Source organism: Scyliorhinus torazame, chromosome 27 (genome assembly GCF_047496885.1).
Source record: "Scyliorhinus torazame isolate Kashiwa2021f chromosome 27, sScyTor2.1, whole genome shotgun sequence".
In the NCBI taxonomy this organism is placed as follows: domain Eukaryota; kingdom Metazoa; phylum Chordata; class Chondrichthyes; order Carcharhiniformes; family Scyliorhinidae; genus Scyliorhinus; species Scyliorhinus torazame.
This window is the reverse complement of record NC_092733.1, coordinates 25,760,835-25,781,246: the sequence shown is the minus strand read 5'-3', so window position 1 is coordinate 25,781,246 and position 20,412 is coordinate 25,760,835. Positions and strand designations below refer to the sequence as shown.

Genomic DNA, 20,412 nt, shown 5'->3' with positions numbered 1-20,412 from the left:
AAGGTATCCCCCAAGGGAGAATCTTTCTCCTTTGGCTTTGGCTCTCACCGAAGAGAGAGACCTCCCTATCAGCTGCACCAGACCAAGTAAGTCCCAAGTCAACGCACGCTACGAGATAGACGCTCCTAGTGGCTACCCTGTAAACCGCTCGACCCAGCAGCCTCAGAACCGAGCAACGGGCATTGTTCCTCTGACTGAGTGGGCACCCGAAGCTAAGTATAGGCTTTAGTAATAGTGATAGTTTAGTTTGTAGAGTTTATGCATGAGTAGATTTGACTGTGTGTGTAAATAAATGAGCATTGCTTTTGAAGTTACTAACTGGTGTATTGAGTCATTGATCAGTATTCGGTTCTGAACCTTGTGGCGGTGTCGAAAGATACCTGGCGACTCTTGAGCAAACTTGATTAAACAGCCAAATTAGGAGCCAACCAAAAGTTAGCAACAGCCCTGCTGCCTCACAGCGCCGAGGTCCCAGGTTCCACCCCGGCTCTGGGTCACTGTCCGTGTGGAGTTTGCACATTGTGCCCGTGTTTGCGTGATTTTTGCCCCCACAACCCAAAGATGTGCAGGCTAGGTGGATTGGCCACGCTAAATTGCCCGTTAATTGGAAAAAATGAATTGGGTACACTAAATTCATTTCAAAAAGAGGCAACTGTCATCGATTGTTGGTAGAAGCCAATCCGGTTCACTGGTGTTCGTCAGGGAGGGAGGTCTGCCGTCCCTACCCGGTCTGGCCGACATGTGACTCCAGACCCATAGCAACGTGGTTGACTCTGAACTCGTCCTTCTGAAATGGCCGAGCGAGCCACTCAACTCAAGGGAAATCAGGGATGGGCAACAAAAACTGGGCCCACGCCCAACATCCTATCAAAGAACTGTCAAAAAAGGAAGCTGAGGAAGAATTTCTTTAGAACATAAGAAATAGGAAGAGGCCATTTTGGCCTTTTGAGCCTGCTCCCCATTCATTAAGATCATGGCTTATTTGATTATGACCTTGACTCCACTTTCCTGCCTTCCCTCCATAACTCTTGAAACCCTTTGCAGTCTAACCCAGCCTTGCCAAGATCCAATGATTCAACCTCCACTGCCTGTTCCCAAGATTCACCACCCCCACGCAAGACTAAATTCCTCCTCATCGCTAATCTTTAATGGGAGACCCCCTTCATTTTTAAAGCGTCCCCTCAGTTCTGGATCCCCCCCCCCCCCCCCACTACGAGAGGAAAGGTCTTCTCAGTATCCACCCTGTCAAACCCCCCCCCCCCCCCCCTCAGAATCTTGCATCTTTCAAAAAGACCGCCTGGAACGGGACAAATTGGCAGGTTCTTTCAAAGAGCTAGCACAGGCCACATTAGGCTGAATGGCCACCCCCTCCAGCGCTGCCTGCTTCCATGACCACCAGCTGAATGGAAGGCATCGATTCCAATCTCCAGACCGGGTGAGGTCAGAGGTTAGACACTGACCTTTCACCCTCGGGACTTGAGGTCAATCGGGTGCAACTCTGCTTTGCCTATTGGCTGTTCTCGGTGAAATGAAATGCCAGGAAATTCAGTTCAGGCATCAGAATTGAGCTTCAGCTGAGAGCGAAAGTATCAGTTTTGGTCAGGGGGGCAGCCCAGATTAACTAGTTTGCAAGAATGGAACACACTGTCATCAGGAAGGGAGGTTAGAGAGCAGGCTATGGAAGAGAGGGTTGCCAAGGGCACATAATAAACGTTTAGCGTGGGGCATTCTTCTAAGCCTTGGGCTGTGAGCAAGATGGATGGGCAGAATGGAGAGAGCTTTACTCAGCAATAAACCCCACCTGGGTTGGCGTGAGGCAAGAAGGTTCCCTATCCCAGAGCAGGTACAGCCATCTTCTTAATGGAGCGCAAGATGCTGACGGGGGAAAGAGCCTTAAGGTTTACAAAATATCACTACGGTACCACAGAGGGCGGCACGGTAGCACAGTGGTTAGCACTGTTGCTTCACAGCGCCAGGGACCCGGGTTCGATTCCCGGCTTGGGTCACTCTCTGTGCGGAGTCTGCGCGTCCTCCCCTTGTCTGCGTGGGTTTCCCCCGGGGGGCTCCGGTTTCCTCCCACAAGTCCCGAAAGGCGTGCTTGTTAGGTAATTCGGACATTCTGAATTCTCCCTCAGTGTCCCCGAACAGGCGCCGGAATGTGGCGACGAGGGGATTTTCACAGTAACTTCATTGCAGTGTTAATGTAAGCCTACTTGTGACAATAAAGATTATTATTATTAGAGAAGCACAATTACCAGAAGCTGCCGCACATTCAATGGCAGTCCAATTAAATTCTACGCTATTATTGCCGATGGAGAGTTTCACTGTTTTCCCTCCTGGCGTGTTAATTAAATCTAAAATAACAAGACAGAAAGGTAGATGTGTTGGTTACACTGGAACACGAGCATCTGTGACACAAACTCCGTGCCATAGCTGAACAGAACAGCACAATATCTGGCAAGGAGGGTCCATGCACTTAGAATTAGATTAAGATGACATAAAAGCATAGAAACAGGCTTTCGGCCTATCAGTCCATTTATACTTTTCCTCCCGAACTTCCCCATCTAACCCTATCAGCATATCCATCTATTTCTTTCACCCTCTCACTTTCCCAGCTGCTTCTTAAATGCATTTTGGAGTATTCCTCTCAACCTCTCCCTGTGATAGCAAGTTCCACTTTCTCACCTGTATTTCTGGAAGTATTATAAAGAAGTTTCAGAACACAAGGGGAGTTTTTTCCTGCTAAACATGATTTTGCGTTCAGTGCTGTAAAATTCAGATCAAGCTCACTGACCTGTTGGCACAGAGAGTATATTAGTGAAAGTTCTTTTAGATTAAACACCATTTGTAGTTCCCTTCTGTTGTACATTTAAACATGAACCCATTACGGTTCCCCTTTAACTATTTACAGATCCCAGATATTGTCACGCACTGTGCTGCTCCATGCAGGCAGGTTTCTTCCAGAATGTTCTCTCTCAGTCGAATACCATGTGACACTATACATCATACCACCAGCAGTGCTATTCTCCAGCCGCTGTTAAACCTGTGATGTTACCTGCATGGTCGATAACATGTGTTACTCAATCCTTGGTTGATGGTGAGGCCCACTGTTCTTGTTGAAGAAGACTCAAGCTCGTCCAGTAACAACAAGATTTATTGAATAACTATAACTATAGATGCATGAGTTCTTTACCTTAACATGGAAACTAGGGATTGGTTAACAAGATTTAACAACAATAACTAAATGTAACTCCACTAACTATCTATGTGATTCTGATGTTACCCTGTTCACAGTACACCCACGAGAGAGAGGGCGAGGGACCCCGTGTGACTGCTCTTTATACCTCTGTGTAAGTTTTTCGGGCAACTCAGGCTTTTCTCTGAGCTGGGAGAGGATTGTGAAATCAAGGAACTGTGAAAGTTGGCCACGTTTGGCTGCAAAACCTGACCAAATCTCCCAGTAGGCTCAGCATGCCGGTGGGTGGGTGTGTGTGTGTGTGTGTGTGAGAAACCCCAGCCTTTGAATTGACAAACTGCAAGATGCCAGACAGCCACTAATTAGTTCAACCAACAGAACAATGGAGTGAATGATGTCACCAGACTCAACCAGCAGGAGGTCAGAGCACAGAAACTGGACTACAATACAGGTGATAACGGTCTTATCTCAGGGTAAGGAGATACCCATCACCATGATGGGGAAGTAAGTTCAGAATCTCCGGAGAAACAAGGAACGGCTGTTAAGAAGTCCTTTTATCTTGCAGATAAAGAGATAGTGGCTTTTGTCATAGGAACTTTGCCTGTTAGAGAGTGGGCGGAGACTGCGGGAGCTTTGAAATCATATTATAAAGTAAGGGGCCAGGACAGCCATTTTTTTAGTTCAATCAAGGGTTTCCAGGGACTCAAGTTCAGCAGTTCAGCTAAGTAACTCAAGTTCAGTTGAGCTAACAGCTCAGCTCTAAATGCTCCTGATTCTATGCCCCTGCCGTTTTTGTGTCTACAGTCTGCTGAGAAATCGGACCTTTTAAACTGGGAGTACCTCGAGCAGCTTGCGAAGTTTCCCGAGAGATTCATAGGTGTTGAGAATCTGGGGAAAGGGGGTTTGTCTTGTTCATTAATTGTTTTGAAACATTGCTAAGAAACTGTGTAACAGTAAGCTTTTACGTTGTGTCCGTTATAGCAATTTCTTGATAGACATAGTTTTGGTAGAGTTTAAGGTTTTTATTGTATTTTCTTCTGTTTTGGTGATTTTGACCTGGGTTTTTTAATAAACCTCGATTTGTTTGTAATTGGAGTCCGTTTCAATTCTTCGATCTCTCACCAGCGATCTCTGACCAAGTCACATTTAAAACACTCCTCACCCTAATTCCGGGGTCGAGAACCTAGGGTCATCGTGAACGATTCGAACCCGTTCACTCAGGACAGGCTGCTGGTTAGGTAATAAACAGCAGTGTCCTATTCTCTCTCTTGGGAAAGCTACTCCAGCGAAGTAGGAACCGGGTGGGTGTTGTACCACCGGCAAGAGAGAGAATCACCTGGGCATTGGTGGGGGTCTGGATATCTGTGCAATATAAGCCTCAGGCTTCCGGTTAGGGATAAAGGGCAGGCTTGATTCAGTGCTCTCTCCCGCGGAGGTGTCCCAGTGCGGCATCCCCATGTCTCTGAAGTTTCAGTGCCAGCTGGAGAGAGACACACACAGATATACAAACCCCAGATATCGGCCCAGTAGTGGAGTAAAGCAAGAATGGAAACCGCTACACCTGTTGGTCCAGCCCTCTAGTGATCATGTGGTGCTGCTATTTACCCATTACCTCCTTGTGTGCATGCACCTACAGAGATCACTACAAAATCGTGGGCGAGATGCTCCACTCCCGCGCCGGTTGGGAGAATCGCCTGGGCCGCCAAAATTTCCCGGGATGCCGGTCCGACGCCCTCCCGTGATTCTCCCAAGCAGCGGGAACGGCCCCATCGAGTTTCGCAGGCCGGAGAATTGCCGGAGACACCCGAAATAGCGATTCTCCGGCACCCCCGCTATTCTCAGGCCCAGGTGGGCCGAGCGGCCAGGCCAAAACGGCGGGTTCCCCCTGGCGCCGTCCACACCTGGTCGCTGCCGTCGGGAACAGCGCGGGAACGCTGGGGGGGGCGGCCTGCGGGGTGGGGGGGGGGATCCTGTACTGGGGGGTACCTCAAATGTGGCATGGCCGTCCTCTCTGAAGGAGGACCTCCTTCCTTCCGCGGCCCCGCAAGATCTATCCGCCATCTTCTTGCGGGGCGGACTCAGGGAGGACGGCAACCACGCATGCGCGGGTGACGCCAGTTATGCGGCGCCGGCCGCGTCATCTATGCGGCGTTGCCTTTACGCGGCGACAAGGCCTGGCGCGTGTAAATGACGCGGCCCCGATCCTAGCCCTTTGTTGGGGCCTGAATCGGTCGGGATAGGGGCCGTTTCGCGCCGTCGTGAACCTCGACGGCGTTCACGACGGCGTGGGCACTTCGGCGCGGGAGTGGAGCATCCCGCCCCTTGCTCTGCCAAGCAAGGAACTAAATGAAGACAAATAGTTACATCTGGTATAGGATGGAAACTAAAAATGAAACCAGCACAAATTGGCTGTGCAGATTGGGGGAAATTGAGGGGGATATGGGCGACAACATTCAAGCTTTGAGGCTTACCTCCTTTTCTGAATTGTTCGAAGAAAATCGCAGCCCTTGAACAGAAATAGAATCAGTTTGAGACTTGTTATTTACCATGTGCAATCCAAAAAAAGATTTAAGGACTATTCAAGGGAAAGCATTCGCGAGAAAATTGAGCGAACAAACATTAAGCACTGGTTTTCAGTCTAGCTCTACTGAACATCACTTTTCTAATCTCTACTTTGCAGATGACTAACTCCAATGGTAGTTCTGATAAGGTGATCTGTGTCCAAATAAAGTATTTTATTAAATAATGAGGTAAAATGCCGCCGATGTTCAGTAGTTCAGGTAGCTCCTGTGGAGAGATAAGCAGAGTTAAGTGGGGGCTGGATTTTGAATTACCTGTTGGAGGGGTGGTTGGGCATTTCAGGTCCGTGAGGCAGGGTTCACAACAAACAATAGAATTCTGGACATTAAAAATATTCTTACACAGGGACCTGTTCTCTGCAGGCAAAAATAACATGTCCAGGCTTCGCCTACTCGTTTGATTAAACAAAGGTACATTGTAGAGGTGGGTTGGGAAGTGAAGTTCCATTGTGCATTCTCCATGGCAACCCCTCAACCTATCCTAGTTGAGCTGCCAACGAATCAGCACCCTTTTTTCATCTGGTATAAATTGTTGTGCCCTTTGAAATGTGATATTCTTGCGTCTGGCCTGATCAGTGCGAGATGAAAAACTTTGACAGTTTGTCTCTTTTCTCAGCAATAACAGAGTTGCTTTAATGCAATGTCATTGCTGGGTTCCCTATGGGGCACCAAGTCAACGGGCTTGGCCTCCGGATGGGTGGGAGACATTTGATACAGGCTGCAAGGAAAAGGAAGTCCCTCGTCTAGTGGGCTTGGGGGAGCAAGGGAATAGACCTGGATCAGAGGTGGGTGATCAGAAAGATGGGGCAATCTCTACAGAGTGGCCAGAGGTCATTCTGGACCTAGGGCTGTGAGTGAGAGGGGGTGAAATATGAGGCCACTGGGTAGAGATCAGAGGCCTGGGAGTGGTCGGAGGCCTAAGGGTGAGGTAAGAGTCAACCAGGGCAAATGGAACGGCTGGATAAAGCCACTCGCGCCATACCTCCTGAATCCAGCAGCCCTCACCTGTGTTCTGGAAATTCGAGAAACTCGGCAGTCCACCACCATAGGGTAAGTATTCTGGTCCCGCTCGGCACAGGAATCGTTGTGGGCAGCACAGCCAATCTAACGGACTGCTCAAAGGTCTGTTCAACCCGGGCGAAAATCTCTGGTCTCGGGGTGGGCGCGACCAGAAAATCCCCCCCCTGAACAGGCGTCGGAATGTGGCGACTAAGAGCTTTTCACAGTAACTTCATTTGAAGCCTACTTGTGACAATAAGCGATTTTCATTCAAAGAGTGAATAACAATGAGGCTCAGGGCCTCATTATAATATTCAAAGTGCCAATCCCACCCTTGGACCTGATTGTTCGCCCTCTAAAAGTCCCATCTCTGTTAAAACTGGAAGTGGCACGTCCGGGCAGCACGGTAGCACAGTGGTAAGCACTGTTGCTTTACAGCTCCAGGGTCCCAGGTTCGATTCCCGGTTTGGGTCACTGTCTGTGCGGAGTTTGCACGTTCTCCCCGTGTGTGCGTGGGTTTCCTCCGGGTGCTCAGGTTTCCTCTCACAGTCCAAAGGCGTGCAGGTTAGGGTGGATTGGCCATGATAAATTGCCTTAGTGTCCAAAAAGATTGAGTGGGGTTACTGGGCTACGGGGATAGGGTAAAGGTGTGGGCTCTTTCCAAGGGCCGGTGCAGACCCAATGGGTCGAATGGCCTCCTTTTGCACAGCAAATTCTCTGATTCTAAGATTCTGTGGTTCTATGATTTCTACGACTCAAGCTTTCAACAACTTAACTTCCCATTAATTACATCAGCTACATCTCAGTAGATTCCATAAACTGCTAGCGAGGACTAAACACCACTCCCTCCTGTATTATCTACGCCTCAGGGAATCTCCAACAATCAAAAATGATTCCATTCGCTCTTTATCTGTAATCAAGTAAGTAGTTGGAATGAATGATTGCCTCACCTTTTATGACTCTTTGATTACAGTTGTAGCAGTAACACAGTCTGGGTACCTTAACCCAGATTCTTCAATAATATTACTGCAACAAATATAAACTTTAAACTAGGCTTTTAAAATCATTACTGCAATAGGTATAAAAAATAACGTTTGATAATTTCTACATTCATCACACCTCCTCCCTTAAAAGAATGAACCAGCAATATGAAAGGATGGTTTCACTTTTCATCTTTAAACATTATTCATTACTAAATACTACTATGACACTGTATGATACATATCTCGTCATTTTTATGCATAAAAATTTAAACATCAGTTCAGTCCCTTTCAGACTTTAGAAGAGGCTAGTTTAGCACAGGGCTAAATAGCTGGCTTTTAAAGCAGACCATGGCAGGCCAGCAGCACGGGTTCAATTCCCGTACCAGCCTCCCTGAAAATGTGGCGACTAGGAGCTTTTCACAGTAACTTCATTTGAAGCCGACTTGTGGCATTAAGCGATTTTCATTTCATTTCATTTCTTTTTCAACTTTGAAAGCTCCATTCTTCTTACATCTCAATGTCATGATAAAGCATCAGCAATCACATTTTCTCTTCCCACGCATGGATAATTTTAAAGTTAATTAATTGTAGCAATAAATTCCATCTAAACAGTCTTGCATTTCGATCTTTAAACTTCTCCAAAAACTGAAATGGATTATAGTTTGTATAAAGAATTGCCTTTGATGAATTGTTGGCAACATAAACGTCAAAATGTTGCAATACTAATATCAAACTTAATGTCTCCTTTTCAATAGTCTTATTTTGATGAATATTTAGTTTTCTGGAAAAATAACCAACAGGTCTTTCTATACCTTCATCGTCTTCTTGTAGCAGTACAGCGCCAAATTCTAAATCACTCGCATCAAAGGCCACCTTAAATTATTTGTCATAACTGGGTCTCGCCAAAACTGGTGCAGTGGTTAATACAGTTCAGATTGTCAGGTGCCTCCTAACATTCTCATGTCCAGTGAAATTTCCAATACTTTTTCAAAAGTTCAGTCAGTGGAGCAACCACACTGCAGAAATTTGGCACAAATCCTCTGCAGTAACCACTCATGCCCCCGAGATCTCAGACATTCTTATCTTGTTGATGGTATTGGAAACTCCCCCATCGCCTTCATTTCCACCTTTCATGGGGCCATCTCACCACAGTTTGGCCTAAGAATGTGACTTGGGATGATTTAACTAAACTAATACAGACCATTTGGCACTGCAAAGGCTGAATCATCCTTCACCCTTTCTGTAAAGGTACTTGCCAGTGTCCTTTCAGAAAGTCAATTTTGGCAATAAACTTTGCTTGTTCCACCTTTTATACGCAGTCTTCCAAACTACGAATAGGATATGAATCTGACTTCATAACTGCATTGACGTTTCTATAGCCCACACACAATCGTTGTGTTCCATCCGGTTTTGGTACCATCACAATACGTGAACTCCAATTGCTGAAAATCACATCAATGATATAATTCTGAAGCATGCTTTCAATCTCCTTTTGGAAACTTTAGTGGATTGAGTCATTATGGATGTTGCTTAATTGGAATAGAATTTCCTACATCTACATAATGTATAATCACCTTTGTACTTTCTTGTTTGTTCCTACATGCAGCTCAACGGGACTGTAATAACTCTTTCAGGTCATTCCAATTTCCCTATGTAAGGTAGCTCAGTAATTTGCCCAAATTTCTTATTTCTTCTTCATTGTCCAATCTAATTTGCGGAATGACAAATTCAGAATCATCTGGATGTATCTCTTATTTCTGAGTTAAACCTACAAACACTTCCTCCTTCTTTCCTTCCCTATCAAAATATATTTTGAGCATATTAACTTCATACACTTCATGGGTTGCCCTTCTACCTGGTGTTCTTATCAAATAATTCACCTCACTCAATTTCATTTTGATTTGATAGGACCAACTAAATCTTGCTTTGAATGGTTTACCTACCACTCTAAGTAATACTAACACTTTCTCCCTACTAACAAAACTGCAAGTTTTTGATTTCTTCTCCGCTTCTTTTTTTCATTACGTGCTGTGACAATTTGAACTAATTTCCAGCCAACTCACCAGCCCGATTTAATTTCTCCCCAAAGTTTGACGCATAGTCCAACAATGTAGTCTCAGAAAGCTGACACGCCAATTACTCCTTCATCAATTTAAATGGTCCTCTGACCTCGTGACCCAAAATCAATTTGAACGGCATGAATTTAGTTGATTCATTTGGTGCATCCCTAGTTACAAATAGTACAAATAGAATTCCTTTATCCCAATCCTCTGGATAATCTTGACTGTAGACCCTCAACATGGCGTTTGAAGTTTGATGCCACCTTTCTAATGCTCCCTGTGATTCTGGATGATACACAGTTGATTTAAATTGCTTTACTCCAAAGCTATCCATAACTACCCTGAATAACTTTGAAATAAAATTGGAACCCTGATCCGATTGGATTTATTTTGGTAGTCTGTATCTGGTAAACAAAAAATAGTTGACTCCTCCAGCACATTCTTAGCTTCAAGAAATCTAGTAGACACATCCATGATGGTCAACAAATGCCGATTCCCACTTTTCGTCTTAGGAATGGGTCCCATGCAATCAATTAGGACCTAATTAAAAGGTTGCTCAAATGCTGGAATGGATGTTAAGGATTTCATTACCCGTTAAGGTTTTCCTATTACCTGACATGTGTGACATGTATGGCAAAATTCAATTACATCTTTATGCAGGCCAGGCCAATAAAAATGTTTTTCTATTTTTGCTTGAGTTTTCCTTACTCCTAAATTACCCGTACTGGAACCTCATGCACTACCCACAAAACCTCCTTTCTATAATCCACTGGTAATACAACTTGATGAACTTTTGCCCATTCTTCTTCTACCTGACTATGCATATGCCTTCACTTCCTCATTAATACATTATTTCTAATGTGATAACACTCCGGTACACTCTCAGATTCTTTTTCCATATATGCTTTCTGATACAACTGCTTTATCTCTGAATTCATCTGTTGTAATTCTGTCAACTTCCCTGAACTAAAGATATCTGCCCACTTCATTCCCCACCTGCTCTAGTGCTTTATCAACAATCTGGTCAGATTGGGGTTTTTTATATATAAATCTAGAGTACCCAATTCATTTTTTCCAATTAAGGGGCAATTTAGTGTGGCCAATCCACCTAACCTGCACATCTTTGGGTTATGTGGGCGAAACCCACGCAAACACGGGGAGAATGTGCAAACTCCACACAGACAGTGACCCAGGGCCGGGATCGAACCTGGGACCTCGGCGCCTGGTCAGATTGTTTCTGATCACTGAACCTCAGCCTCCCAATCTTTACTCCTGGATTTCTCATCCCGTCTCAACCTGTGTGATCTTGTTACTACACAATCTGGAAACACCCCAGGATATGCCTCTTGTAACACCTCTGTTGTTTGACTTTCCACCAGCTTTTAAACCACAATACGCATCACTCCCACCTGTGATCCAGCTATATATCACTACCCAGAATAAACTCTACCCAAAAAAGGGTAATTTCTCCACTACTTCTACCACCACTTAATTACTTTTCACCACACTCTCCAACCTTACAAAATGAAATACTACTCACCTCACCACTAACCCCACATATTATACCTTTTTTTGGCAATACTCCTTCTGTTCAACATATCTCCATACCTTTCAGCATTAAAGATTAATTTTGACGCTTAATATCTTAACCCCCTTACACACTCCACCTCGTACACATGAGTAAACCTTACCTTCACAAATAAAATCATTAAAAAGACCTGACAGCTTCTTACTAACTCACCTCTAAACATGCTGTGCACTCATTTTCACCTCTTCAGCAGCAACCATGGTCTTCCTCCACTTTAATGAACCCCACTGGCTTATCTTGTTTTGAAGAGTCTGTCTTCCCAGGACTTTTCTTAAGCCACCAACACTGCAACTTCACACGTTGAACTTTATTCCAATAAAAACATTTAAGTTTTCTTATCTCTCTTCCACTATCATAACATTCCTTTTTTAACAAGCGGTAAAACTTCTTTAATATCTCCAACTAGACCTCCTGTGCCTTCACCACCTATGGTTTTCTTATTTTCCCCGTTTCTACCCTTCACCAATTGAAATTAATGTCGAAAATCAAACTTTGATTTGTGAACGAATTCAAAATCATCTGCCATTTCTGCTGCACATCTAGAAGTTTTAATTCTCTGCTCTTCGACATGAGTTGTCACTATTGTGGGTAATGAATCTTTAAAGTCCTCCAAAATAACCATTTCCCGAAGAGCTTCATATGTTTGGTCTATTTTTAATCCTCTTATCCATCTATCAATGTTATTTTGTTTCATTCTTTCAAATTCTATATACATGTGACCTGATCCTTTCCTTAGATTTTGAAACTTCTTAGATTTTAGTTTAGACGGGCAGCATGGTCGGCACGGGCTTGGAGGGCCGAAGGGCCTGTTCTTGTGCTGTACTTTTCTTTGTTCTTTGTTCTGTCTGTAGGCCTCTGGCACTAGTTGATGTGGACTTAATGTGTTTTTTCTCACCTCATCATAATCCCTCGATACCTCCTATGATAGTGACGCAAACACTAGCTCAACTATTAACTTTGTTTGAACCAACAAAATCCACATGGTCTTTGGCCAATTCAATTGTTTAGCTACTTTTTAAAATGGGATTTTAGAAAAAGGCTTCCACATCTTTTTAGTCAAACCTTGGCAGTGTTTGAATATATTTAAACATAGCCCCATCAGGCTTTTGGCCAAGAGATGTTACTGCTTCCTCCAGACATTCCTCAACATCTGCATTTAACTGCAACCTTTAAAGTTTATATTATCTTTGAAGTTCTATTTTCCGAAGCTCGAAAATCTCTCACCTTGCCTTTTTCCTCCATTGCCGCTCTTTCCTATGCCCTTTCCTCTGCCGTTACCTCTCTTTTCTTTTCCTCTTCCTCCTTTGCTCATCTTTCGACTTACACATCAAGTTTCCTCATTTCAATTTCCTTCTGAGAATATCTTCCTTCCTCCTGCATTTCTAATTGTTTCATTTGTAATTGAACTTTAGCTATTTCCAACGATTCAGGCTATATCTTTGGAAAATGTAAATGTTAAGCCATCGCTTTAATTATCTCCAACTTCCTCACCCCTGCAGGTGACGCCAATGGCAGCTTGTCCACCAAATCCAAAAGGTTTGTTTTAACCACACTTTATAACCCACCCAGAGTGACCTCTTTCCATTCCCAGAAATTTCTTAGCCACTGTAAAAGCCATTTTACCAGTTACTCCCTATTTAAACAGACAAGAGTATCGACACATGAAATAAAGCACCAACTCCCCACATTCGCTTTCTTGAAATACTTTAACTTCAATAATCCCAAGCCAAACAAGGAACTACACATTTTACTCGAGGTAAAGAACCTTCAACTCACGTTAAGATATTGGACCAGAAAACCAAACAATTTTCCTGTTTGTAAAACTGAGTGGAAAGGATATTTCACCCCCGGAGGGATGACTCTGCCCAATAGGTATTTTTTATGTTAAAACAAGCTGTAATTTAATTCAGAAATAACCACATTAACATCAAATAAATAGCTTTACAATTATCAGTTAAACACTTCTTATGCAAAAGAAAAAAAATTAAGTTCCTATCTACACCTGCCACTAATTCCAATTTCGCAACCAATACAGTTCAAATGCCACCTATAAATAAAGTTAACAAAACAGGTTTACTTGCTTATCTGTGAAGAAGTTTGGAGAGGGTTCCTTTCAAGAGCAGATCCAGTACATCTCTGCTCAAACTAACAGCATCTGGCAAAACTGCTGTCCAACTTAAACATTCCAGCAGATTGCAAACCTGCAGACAGTCCTGGCTCTTCCCATTGATTACATCATCTGTATCCCACTCAGTTCCATGACATGCTTAGTTCAGACTAAACACCATTCCCTCACAAATTATGTACACTCCAGGGAATCTCCAGCAATCAAAACACAATGCCATTAGCCCTTTATCTATAACCAAGTAAGTGGTTGGAATGAATGATTGCCTCACCTTTTATGCCTTCTTAATTACAGCTTTAGCTAACACACAGTCTGGATTCCTTAATCTGAGTTCTTTAATAATATTACTGCAACAAATATATACCTTAACCCAGGCTTTTAATAACATTATTGCAAAAGATGTAAAATATAATATTTAACAATTTCTACTTTCATCACACCTACATTTCCAGCCGCATTTTAAATTCCGATTTTTGGCGTCTGCTTTTTCATTTGATTGAGAAAATTGCTTAACGACAAATTATATATTAATTGAAACATTTTGACTCACAAGTGCATTTGTTGACCTTGCCTGATGATGACATAAGAGCCGAGACCTGGCAGTACACCACCACTGAAAAGGAAGGATTGTTCGATTATTAACTGGATGGAAATGTTTTCAATCTCACATTGGGCAGAGTAGCATTAGGGAAGGCGGTGGTATAGTGGCATTGTCACTGGACCCATAATACAGGGGCCTAGGGTAATGCTCTGGGACCCAAGTTCGAATCCCACCAAGACAGATGGTGAAATTAAAATTCAATTAAAAAATCTGGAATTCAGAGAATCATTGAAGCTCACAGTGCGGAAGGAGGCAATTTGGCCCATTGAGTCTGCGCCGGCCCTCTGGAACAGCATCCCACCTAGGCCCACTCCCCCACGTTTTCACCGTAAACCCTCCCGAGCACGCCCACCTAACCCTTTGATAACTAAGGGACAATTTATCACGGCCAATCCTCCTCACCTGCTCATCTGTGGACTGAAAGTCGTAGGAGGAATAATTGTTGTAAAAACCCATCTGGTTCACTATTGCCTCTTTAAGGGAAGAAAATCCACCATCCTTACCTGATCTGGCCTACATTTGACACACAACCATCATAATACAGTTGACTATTAACTCTGAAATGTCACAAAGTTCAAGGGCAAATGGGGATGGGCAATAAATGCAGGTCCAGCCAGAAATTCCTGCATCTTATGAATAAAATTAAATTGACTACATATTATCAGCTGATTTTCTCGTAAATATAATATAATATTGGGAGATCAAAACATACTAGGGACTCCAGGCAGGCAGTTTCAACAAGGGGTTTTGTGAAGACATCAATGTAGATAAAAGAATACAATTCTTTTGCAATTAATATTGGAAGCGTAAAACATAAAATACATACACAATAGAGGATTCATGCAGGGACCTAAAACAGCTAATGGGGCCGTGATAGCATATTGGTTCAGAGTATACGATTGTACTGATGGTAAAACTGTCAACATTCCCCACCATCACTCTGTGAAACTGACAGCAACTTTTATGCCTGCAAGTGTGTAACTAAATGAAGAAGTAGCTTGATCTTGGTTTCGGACAATGCTCGGCACAACATCGAGGGGCGAAGGGCCTGTTCTGTGCTGTACTGTTCTATGTTCTAAGTTGTTGCCTGTGATTACCTCACTCCTCCACAGGCTGTGCTGTTGAGGTCAATTCAGATGGAAATCAATTAGAAATCACTGAATTGATGTGAACTCCCACTTTTACGCTACAAGCAGAATAAGAAAGTAATTTTTCATTGAATTATCTTTAACTGGCTTTTAACAGCATATTAAGTTCATACTTACTACTGACACCCCCTCTCTGATCCTGAAAATCTAATTCCATTTGTCTAGAAATGTTACATTGCTCCGCATATTTCTTAAATGATAAAAAATATATTTTCAGAAGTTTGCTTATGACATTTCAGCACCTACTTTAATCTCATGTGTTTATTCCAATATTTATTTTGCTCTCTTTGAAGGGGATTTTGAAGAAAAAGGGTGAGCTTTGTTTTTTACTCCCTGGTTTACTGTCTGTGAGAATCCTGCAATGCAATTGGCTACTTAGCCTGTTTAATGGTATCATTGTTACTGGACACCGTAGAACCCCTTAGGCTGATGCTGGAATCAAAAGTGAAATCAGGAAAGTGGAAATCACTCAATCTTTGTGGATAACTTCCCTCAAGGGCAAAGGTGAGCACTTCATCAACGGGTGCATAACCCTGCAAAAATATGTCCAATAGTCCCATGTAAGGATCTGCCATTCCATGTCTCAGAGTATAGACAAAGATAGGCGGCACAGTGGCACAGTGGTTAGCACTGCTGCCTCACAGCTCCAGGCACCCGGGTTCAATTCCGGCCTCGGATGACTGTCTGTGTGGAGGTTGCACGTTCTCCCCGTGTCTGCGTGGATTTCCTCCGGGTGCTCCGGTTTCCTTCCACAGTCCAAAGATGTGCGGGTTAGGTGGACTGGCCATGATAAATTGCCCCTTAGTGTCAAAAAGGTTCGGTCGGGTTCCTGGGTTACGGGGATAGGGTGGAAGCGTTGGCGTAAGTCGGGTGCTCTTTCCAAGGGCCGGTGCAGACTTGATGGGCCGAATAGCCTCCTTCTGCACTGTAAATTCTATGAAGTTGGGAACTTTTCTGCCACTTTGTGAGGGTAGAGTAAGGTATCTGAAGAATGCAAACATAATCAGTGCTTTTATAGTCTGTAGACTGTTATGGGACAGGGTTTAGAGAACCCCAAAGTGTATCATGGAGTTCACTTGACCCACAACTTTTACGAGATTGTGGTATGGGGAGCACACGGCCCACTCTACAGGTGTGGTACAGCAGAAATGGCAAAGTATTTTTTCAAGCAAAACAATGTTTATTCTATGAACTCAAGTTAACCTTTTTAAAACATACTGTGAACATCTTAGCAACCATTAATTCAAATACAAGCCCCAAAGAATACAACACTAAGTAATCCTTAATAACTTCCCAAACAACATCCAGAAGACAAAAGAAACACCTTTTAACAGAAGCACATCAGGTTTACATTCACTCCTGAAAACATTTATAATTCTGAATTCACCAACTGATCAAGAGATAGTCTTTCATGGCAGAGAGATCAACAGTACACCTGCTCTGTCTGGCTTCAGCTCCAACCCTGAAAACGAAACTAAAACACACCCTGCAGCCTGCTCAAAAACAAAAGTAAAAAGCTGACAGACAGCCAAGCTCCACCCACTCTCTGACATCACTTCAGTAATAAACACCCATTTCTTAAAGGTACTCTCACATGACAAGACACTTCATGTAAGCGCGGGCTTTTGTCATATTATCTCAGTGAGTTGATTTGGTGAAAATAGTTACTGGGAAAATTCATTGTTTCCAAATCCTTTGACTTTTATAGGAGTTAAAAGATACCTGAGAATATCCTCACATGCCCCAGTAAAGGGAATACTTTCTGTAAGCCCTCAATTGTTTTCATTTCTGGTTCCCCTACCCTTATTGTTGGTTAGTTTACTCCTCGCCCACTTGCCGCCCTCCCCTGCCACACCCCACTCCTGTGCCCCACTCCCCCACTGCCACCAATTCCAAATTGCCGACTCACTGCGAACTGGCCAATTCCATATGTACTGGACACTGCCTGCTACCTCACCTAAAGACCGGTTTAGCTCAGTTGGCTGGGCAGCCCAGCCGTGGCCGCAGAGCGAGGCCAACAACGCGGGTTCAATTCCTGTACCGGCTGAGATTATTCATGAAGGGCCCACCTTCTCAACAATGCCCCTCGCCTGAGGTGCGGTGACCCTCAGGTTAAATCACCACCAGTCAGCCCCCCCCCCCTCAAAGGGCAAAACAACCAATGGTCACCTGGTCCATGGCGATTTCACTTACTTACCTCAGTAATCATTCTTCATTCTGTGATTGTCCAGAGATATTGAACTATCATGGATTGCAGTTATACCCGAACATGCCCTTGGCCAATGTGCACACCTCGGGCTAAAATTTCCAACAGAGACTTACAACACAAAATAGGAAGTGTATTACTTAGCCCGACATTCAGTTCTAATGGCGTTGTTGATGGGCTAATGCATGCGTGCTCGCCTTGCGCTACTCTCCATTGATCTGTCAGCAGGGATCATTGTTTCAGAGAGGCCCATTATAGCCCCCTTATTGTAGCTTCAGCTGTAATCAGCTAATTCAACCCAACATAACTCTGGGGATCAAATATGAGGCGCTCTGGCTCAATGGACAGCTCTCTCACCTCCAAGTCAAAGAGTTGTCTGCTCAGGTTCCACTTCAAAGCATTGAGAAGGACATCTAGGCCGCCTGCTTCAGATTGAGGATCTCTCCATCGTGTGGATCCTCGACTGTGCTGAACGAGATAGATCTGGAACAGATCTAGCAACTGCAAACTGGGCAAGGCTGAGGCCTTCTGGGCCATCACCAGCAGCCGAATTATCTTCAGCCACAATATGTAACTTGATGGCCTGGCATATTCCCCATTCTACCGTCAGCATCAAGCCAAGGGATCGATGAAGAGTGCAGGAGAGCGTGCCAGGAGAAGCCAGGCGTACAGAAGAATGGGGTGTCAACCTGGTGAAGCTACAACACAGGACTACTTGCGAGCCAAACAGCTGAAGCAACTAGTGATAGGTAGAGCTAAGTGATTCCACAGCCAACGGATCAGATCTAGGCTCTGCAGTCCAGCCATATCCAGCTGTGAATAGTGGCGGCAAATTAAACAACTCACTGGAAGAGGAGGCTCCACAAATATCCCCATCCTCAATGATGGAGGAGCCCAGCACGTATGTGCAAAAGACAAGGTTGAGGCATTCGCAACAATCTTCAGCCAGAGGTGCCAAGTGGATGATCCAAATCGCTCTCCTCCGAAGGTCCCCAGCATCATAGCTGTCGGTCTTCAGCCAATTTGAATCACTCCACGTTATTTCGAGAAACAGCTGAAGGCACTGGATGCGGCAAAGGCCGCAGGCTCTGACAATATTCCGGCAAAAGTAGTGAAGACTTGTGCTCCAGAACTTGCCGCACCCCTAGCCAAGCTGTTCCAGGACAGCTACAACACTGGCATCTACCCGGCAATGTGAAAAAGCGCCCAGGTGTACCCTGTACACAAGAAACAGGACAAATCAAACCAAGCCATTTATCACTCTTATCAGCCAACTATCCATCATCAGTAAAGTAACAGAAGAGGTAATCAACAATTCTATCAAGCAGCACTTATTCATCAATAACCTGCTCACTGGCACTCAAATTGAATCCTGGCAGGGTCACTCAGCTCTGACCTCATTACATCCTTGGTTCAAACATGGACAAAAGAACTGAATCGCTGACTGCCCTTGACATCAAGACAGCATTTCATCAAGTGTGGCATCAAGGAGCTCCAGCTAAGCTTGATTCAATGGGAATCAGGGGGGAAACTCTCCGCTGGTTGGAGCCATACCCGGCACAAAGGAAGATGTTTGTGGTTGTTGGAGGTCAGTCATCTCAGCTCCAGGGCATCACTGCAGGAGTTCCCCAGGGTCGTGTCCTCGGCCCCAACCATCTTCAGCTGCTTCATCAATCACCTTGCTTCCATCATAAGGTCAGAAATGTTGGTGTTTGCGGGCGATTACAAAATGTTCAGCACCATTCGCGACTCCTCAGATAATGATTGGATTGGGTTTGTTTATTGTCACGTGTACCGAGGTACAGTGAAAATAATTTTTCTGCGAGCAGCTCAACAGATCATTAAGTACATGAGAAGAAAAGGGAATAAAAGAAAATACATAACGAGTATAAGTTAAGTAAAAAGTTGATCTGTTTGTGAGAGCTCGCAGAGAGTTGCCTCGCTCCGGCGCCATCTTGGTAAAGGTTGGCAAACTTGGAAAACTTGGAAGCAGTCCATGTCAAAGTGCAGCAAGAGCTGGGCAATATCCAGGCTTGGGCTGACAAGTGGGGAGCAACATTTGCACCACATAAGTGCCAGACAATGACCATTCCCTTGACATTCAATGGTTACCATCCTTGAAACCCCCACTATCAACAACCTGAGAGGTACCATTGAGCAGAAGGACTGGACTAACCATAAAATTACTCCGATTACAAGAGCAGGTCAAAGGCGCGGAATCCTGTGAGTAACTCACCCCTTGACTTCCCAAAGGCTGTCCACCATCTACAGGCACAAGTCAGGAGTGTGATGGAATACTCTCCACTTGCCTGGATGAGTGCAGCTCCAACAACACTCAAGAAGCTCGACACCATCCAGGACAAATCAGCCCCGCTTGATTGGTACCCCCTTCCATAAACATTCACTCCCTCCACCGCTGACGAACAGTGGCAGCCGTGTGTATCCTCTACAAGATGCAGTGCAGGAACTTACCAAAGCTCCTCAGGCAGCACCTTCCAAATCCACAACTGCTACCATCTAGAAGGACAAGAGCAGCAGATACCTGGGAACCCCACCACCTGGAAGTTCCCCTCCAAATCACTCACCATCCCGACTTGGAATATTGTTGCTGTTCCTTCACTTTTGCTGGGCCAAAGCCCTGGAACTCCCTTCATAACTGCACTGTGGGTGTGCCTATGCCAACATGGACTGCAGGTGGCTAAGATGATGGCTCACCACCACCTTCTCAAGGGGCAATTAGGGAAGGGGAACAAACACTGGCCTGGCCAGCGACACCCACATCTCATCAATAAAAAAATGTTTTCAGGGCAGTACCGAGGGAGTGCTGCACAGTCCCCGCTGCAGTTTCTATGAACCAAGGCAGCATTTGCCCCCTCAGATTGACATAATGAATCCAATGCTGCTGGTTCTCGATCATTTATTTTCCA

At 44.5% G+C, this 20,412-nt stretch overlaps 1 protein-coding gene across 1 annotated transcript in view; it reads right to left on the bottom strand.

Annotated features, from left to right (window-relative positions):
- The window catches only part of LOC140403321 (adhesion G protein-coupled receptor E3-like), an 82,163-nt gene that overhangs the window by 50,022 nt on the left and 11,729 nt on the right, over positions 1-20,412 (bottom strand). The window contains exons 2-5 of the mRNA XM_072491171.1: positions 14,081-14,143; positions 5,668-5,702; positions 2,686-2,794; positions 2,256-2,354 (exon numbers count right to left, since the gene is read on the bottom strand). Of these exons, the coding sequence (XP_072347272.1) occupies positions 2,256-2,354; positions 2,686-2,794; positions 5,668-5,702; positions 14,081-14,143 (306 nt within the window). The remainder of the gene's footprint in view (positions 1-2,255; positions 2,355-2,685; positions 2,795-5,667; positions 5,703-14,080; positions 14,144-20,412) is intronic.